General features: G+C 38.2%; 1 protein-coding gene across 1 annotated transcript in view; it reads right to left on the reverse strand.

Moving 5' to 3' along the window:
• Nucleotides 1-5,795, reverse strand: part of LOC106527081 (zinc finger protein 346) — a gene marked incomplete at its 3' end in the record, with an annotated part of 12,957 nt that extends 7,162 nt beyond the window's left edge. The window contains 1 exon segment of the mRNA XM_014021846.1: nt 5,689-5,795. Within this exon segment, the coding sequence (XP_013877300.1) occupies nt 5,689-5,779 (91 nt within the window).
• Between the last annotated feature and the right edge of the window lie 489 nt (nt 5,796-6,284).

Below are 6,284 nucleotides of genomic sequence, written 5' to 3' on the forward strand. Positions count from 1 at the left end.
AAAAAAATCGCAATATATCGCGATATATCGTATCGTGACCCCTCTGTCATGATATGTATCGTATCGCCAAATTCTTGCCAATACACAACCCTATAGGACATGTTTTCATAGTTGTCAAAAACAAATCAACTTTATTTATAGAGCACATTTAAAAACAACCGCCGTTGGCCAAAATGCTTCACTTATTGCAAACTAAAAACAAAGCATTGAACACAAATGATCAAACCATAAAAACAGACCAAATAAATAGGGAAACAACTCTCAAACTACATTACAAGCTTTTGAAAACAGGTGTGTTTTAAGAAGAGGTTTAAAAACTCCAAGAGTCTGATGTGAAAAAACGTGAAATGTTTTTTTGTTACATCCTGAGATGTAAAAAAAAATTTACGTCCTGAGTAGAGCTGCCACAAACGATTATTTTTATAAATCGATTAATCATCAATTATTTTTTTAGATTAGTCGACTAATCAGATCATGCGTTCATTGAATATAAAACATAGAGCTTATCACATCAGAACGCAGCTGCTATTATATAACCATGGTTGTAGTGCTGGGCGGTATACCGTTTTGTACCGAAAAACGGTTTTTATTTTTGTTATGATATGACTTTTCTGAATACCGGTGTAAATAGCCTGAACACGTGTGGAATGTTTCGTCGCGACCGCCAGTGAACTGTTTCCCTGGGGAAACGTTTGCTCGTAGCGCCGCTAAGCGCATTAGCATGCTAATGTTATTGTTGGAACAACTGGTGGTGGGTGGTGTGTAGGGTTGGGTGATATTGGCAAAAGAATTAATCACGATTAATTGTGGTATTTAGCCGACAACAATTAATTTGACGATTAATCCTCTGGAGTCCCTGGATGCCCTTATTTCCTGGTCACATGACCAATTTAGTGGGGAAGATTTGCTCTTCGTAAAAATCTTTTCCAAATTTTGTCAAAATCAGACTGCAGGCTATACTTCAAATTTTAAATTGTGTTGATAGATAAATAAATTACCGAACTTTTGTTTAAATGTTCGTCATATTTGAAGCAGAGAGGATCACCGAGAGGACTGACCGGGGAAATATCCAGTCAGTCTGTCTGGTGGCATTAATCGTATTAATCGTCAAGTGCCAAAAAATAATCGATTAATGTTTTTCTGACGATTAATTGCACACGATACGATTATGCACAACCCTAGTGGTGTGTTTCAGCTGCTTATATGGTCTGACGTAAAAAAAAATCCCGTTTTCACCATCGCTAAATAGTAAACACCTCTTCAGTGTCGTACACGGTTAGATTTAACGAGCTACGTTATAATGGAAACGTTATTGCATGGAGACTTTAACGTAATTCTATTGTGAAAAGCTTGGGGAGAAGTAGATTTGTAATGTAGCGAAGTTGACTGGTGTGTAAGGTGAGTCGTCCTTTTAAGTTTTATTAACGCAACAATAGACCAGATGATTTGTTCCCAACCCTTCACGATCGGACCTAAATGCATGATTACTGTCTACAACCAGGCAACGAAGAAAAGACGTTTAGAGGAGGGAAACATACAGAGGTATAGGAAAAGAAAAAAGTCTCCAAAGCAAAGTTTGTACATTTTATTATCAGCTGAGCTGTGAGGGGAAAAAAATACCGTCAAATATCGTGAAACTGGTGTAATTGTTGAAAATACCTTGATTTAAAATTTGGGTCATATCGCCCAGCCCTACATGGTTAGATTTTAGCTATATGCTAACTAAAAATAATTGCTGTGGAAGGTAAGTTCTGCTCTGCAGATATTACACAGGTTTCTCTTTCATTTTCTTMAAATGATCCCACACTTTGAGCTCTGTTGTCAGGTAGCCATGATACCAGAGCCTGTCTGTATAATGTCTTGTGACGTCCACGGCCTACCCCAGTTACCACTACTGTGCATGTGTGTCAAGGACAGAAAGGTAGATGTGGCAGTGGAAGGTGTCAAAGACGTTTGGACACAAAAACAAAACAAAGAACAAAAAAAAAGAAAACGATTATTAAATTAGTCATGGATTTTAATAATCGATTAGTCGTCGATTATTCGTGGCAGCCCTAATCCTGAGACATAAAAAAATTTCTTTTACTTCCTGAGATGTAAAAAAATAATTTTATGTCTTGAGACGTAAAAAAAACGGTGCTGGCTTCCATTCATTGGCTCCCTGTTTGTTTTATAATTGATTTTAAACTTTTACTGATGACCTATAAGGCTCTGAATGGACTGGCTCCTGAACACCTGTCTGACCTCCTGCAGCCCTATGTGCCTCCAGATCTCTCTTGGCGGTCCCGCGGTCCAGACTGGYCCACAGAGGTGACCGAGCCTTTTCAGTTGTGGCTCCTAAACTGTGGAACCAGCTGCCCCTTCACGTCAGAAAAACAAAATTCCTAATAACTGATGGACTCTGGAGAACTTCCTTCATCAGCAGTAATTCCTGCCTTGTAAGTACCAGCAACCTCTCGTTTGCTCGTGCAGACATCTGCGAAAAACAAAAGCCAAGATGCAGAAGCACATTTTTAGCCCCGTCTGTGAGTCACAGTTCTTGGCTCAAACAAACCGAGACAGTTTTTTTTTTTTTCACCTTGATGCATCAAGTCTAAGGTGTGACTTTAATAACAGGTGGTGTTTTTTAAAAATAGTCACAAGATTCAGTTTGGTGGGATAAGGCCTTGCAGGAGGACGATGTGTCACAATGTCTTTTACTGGCAGCGCGCAAAAAATGTGACAACTTTAAGTCGTGCAGACTACCGGTTATAAAAATGTTCCCTGGAGTTGTTAAACAATTTATTTTGAATTTACAAGTTAATCTTTTCAGTTTTGCGTCCACACTGCCCACAGCTGCACGGTGCATCGTTTGAGCGTCGTCATCATTATGTAATAGGGGTGTAAGAAAATATCGATACACTGAAATATCGCGATATTTCATTTCCAGATACTGTATCGATATTCTAAAGCCCTGTATCGATTTTTAATTAAGGTTTAAAATGTCAACTTTCCTGCCAGCCATTTATTTTTATGTTGTAGTTCAGCCTCTGACCACTAGTTGGCAGCAGTGAGCCAGACATTTGGCTCCTCTACCTCTTGAGGTGGAGGCTATTGTTAAGTGTTGGGTGACCAATATTGTAAATTAATATTAAAAACTAAAAGCTGCAAAAAAGATATTTTCAAACTATTTATTGTCAAATTTAGTCTAATAATCGAAAACACGGATGAAATATGAAACAAATAAAATAAAACACATACAAAGTAGAACACAGCTAAATGTATCAAAAGTATGTCTATGTAATATTAGAATTTTCTGAGACAATGAATTTTGGTTTTTCATTTTTTTCCCAGTAAGAGGTTTTTATTTAACAGAAGTTTTGGACAAAAAAATCACAATATATCGCGATATACTGGGATATATCGTATTGTGACCCCTCTGTCATGATATGTATCGTATCGCCAAATTCTTACCAATACACAGCCCTATTATGTACGTGTGCGTATTATTAGGAGGTAAATTATCTAGGCACTAAACCATAAGTCATTGCACTAAACAGTCACGTTACAGCTTTTATTTTGATGGRTTGCTTCCGCCAGTGGAAGTGGGCAGTTTCATTTTTCATTTTGTTGTGAAACTTCTGGGACAATAACGGCAACGTTTTGTTTTTTTGGGAGAAGTGTTGTTGATGAGCTGTGGAGGACGATGTGGATAAATGACCAAAACAAGGAAGATGATTAAATTTGCAAAGAACTGAAGAGTTGAAATGTGTTTAAGCACGACAGAAACAAAAACTAATGTAGACACAGAGGCAACACGAAGGTAAAACACAATTCATGTTTGCACTTGATAGAAGGAAACATGTTCTCAGATCCCAACACAATAAAAGCAAGCAATAAAAAATGAGAATAACTCAAATACAGACAAAAACATGTGTTTAACATGTACAAAAAGAGGTCAGACAAGCTAGCAGCAGAAGTTAAAGTGTTATTCAAGTCATCTTTTGAAAATACCTGTATTTTTTCTTATCAAAATATATAYAGCAAGGCTAAAAAACATTGTTGTCAGTGTTTACCAATGCAGTGTAGCCCTGTTTATACAGTACAATACAGTAAATCCTTGCTTAACCTACTATGATTTCTTGTGTTTACGTTTTGCATCCAGAGTGAAAGCTTTATTGGCATATTTTACTTTCTTGTTTGCAAACCAGTGGTTATTCCGTATGTTGCGGGTGTTTCGGAGAAACTGAGACGTTTATTTTCTAAACATGATGTCCCAGTAGCTTTCAAACCCCAAAACACATTACGGCAAAGGCTGGTTCACCCCAAAGATCCGGTGCCCCGGCACAAACAGAGCAATGTTGTATATGCTGTGAAGTGCCAGGAGGACTGCGACCAGTTATACATCGGGGAAACAAAGCAGCCACTGTTCAAAAGAATGTCCCAACACAGACGAGCTACATCTAATGGCCAGAACTCTGCAGTTTTCACTCATTTACAGGCCAGCGGTCACTCTTTCAGAGATGAGGATGTTCTCATTCTTGATAGAGAGGAACGTTGGTTTGAGAGAGGAGTAAAAGAAGCCATTTTTGTAAAGAAAGACCGTCCATCATTAAACAGAGGTGGAGGCCTCCGTTTTCAGTTGTCCCCCTCCTACAGTGCTGCTATTGCCAGTATCACTCCACCCCCTGTTAACAATAAGTGTTAATTAGGTGTCAACGATAGCCATGTGATGTATTAGTCACATGGAGGCAGTGCTTAAAAGCCTGAATTTAGCCTGAAACTCTCAGACTGAAGAAGTCTCTTGGAGGAGAGACGAAACGTTTCATTAGAGAAGAACCCGTCCAGAAGACCTATACAATTTTTTTCTTTTTGATTTTTTACCTGGGTTACTGAGATGCATCAGGACATTTCTTGTTTGCAGTTTTTGGCATGTTTTCATGGCAGTGTTACAGCATTTCTGGGAACATATGACCAACTTTTTCATTGCCTAAATTGCCATTTACCACTTTAAAATATTTACCATTTTAAATTAAAGCCAATTAAAAATTATAAGTTAGCCAGTGGGGAAAAAATTAAAATCATTTAGCAAATTTCCGTGTACCTGACTAGATATCTGAATCATCTTTAATGAAAAAAAAAGAGAATACAGTCTTTTGTTGCATTATTTAAAATACAGAAACTAACAAACTGAAACACTATTAACACTCAGGGGTTTATAGTACAAAAAGAAGTAGTAAAAACAGGACAACACAGAAATATTGGATGTTTAGGCACTTGAAGCGAAGTTTAGCTGTGATCCATAGATGCACCGTGGGTCTCATCAGGGTACATTCACGCTTCGTTGCATTAAACCATCATCCTGCAACAAGCTGAAACTAACTTATAAGCCGAACGCGATGTAAAAACGCTCACCTCGGTCTCTAAAACACAAGCAGAAGAGCTGATTTACAGTTGGGTCTGAACAAATCATCGGATGCTGAGCTGCTCTGGTCGACCTTGGAGCAGAAACGGCTAGCGCTAGTTAGCTTAGCACATTTTATTTGGCACGCCGCTGCGCTCTTTTCAGCCTGCAGCTAGCGTTAGCTCGCCGAAAGCTAACAACAACTACGGCTTTTAAAAAAGCTACAATGTCTTTGACTTCAGCTAGATTAACCGATACKCCGCTCTGTTCACAAACACATTAAAATAATAGAAAGAAAGTCATACCCTCCTCCGGCCCAGAAGGTAAGCGAGGAAAATTGTCAGTCTGCATCGCCTCCGCCATTTTTCCTACACACAGCCGCGTCCAACAGCGCATGCGCAAAAGATGAGCGCTTCAGCAGCAGGAGGTGTTGTGCCTAAAAATGTACCCCTGCTAAGCAGGGGTTCCCAACGGCCCCCAAAAAGAATCAGAATCAGCACTTCTATGTGGAAGCCCATTTCCGCCACCCTGATAAAAAAATAAAATTTGTATCTCATAATTATGACTTAGCTATCTCATAATTATGACTTAGCTATCTCATTATTATGAAATACTATCTCATAATTATGATTTACCTATCTCAAGACATTCTGAAATGTGGGTTTGTATGGAAGCCCATTTACGCCACCCTGATAAAAAATAAATAAAACTTGCATCTCATAATTATGAGATAGTATCTCATAATTATGACTTAGCCAAGTCATAATTATGAGATATGAGATAGCATCTCATAATTATGAGATAGTATCTCATAATTATGACTTAGCCAAGTCATAATTATGAGATATGAGATAGTATCTCATAATTATGAGATAGTATCTCATAATTATGACTTAGCCAA

Source organism: Austrofundulus limnaeus, unplaced genomic scaffold (assembly GCF_001266775.1).
Source record: "Austrofundulus limnaeus strain Quisiro unplaced genomic scaffold, Austrofundulus_limnaeus-1.0 Scaffold307, whole genome shotgun sequence".
In the NCBI taxonomy this organism is placed as follows: Eukaryota; Metazoa; Chordata; class Actinopteri; order Cyprinodontiformes; family Rivulidae; genus Austrofundulus; species Austrofundulus limnaeus.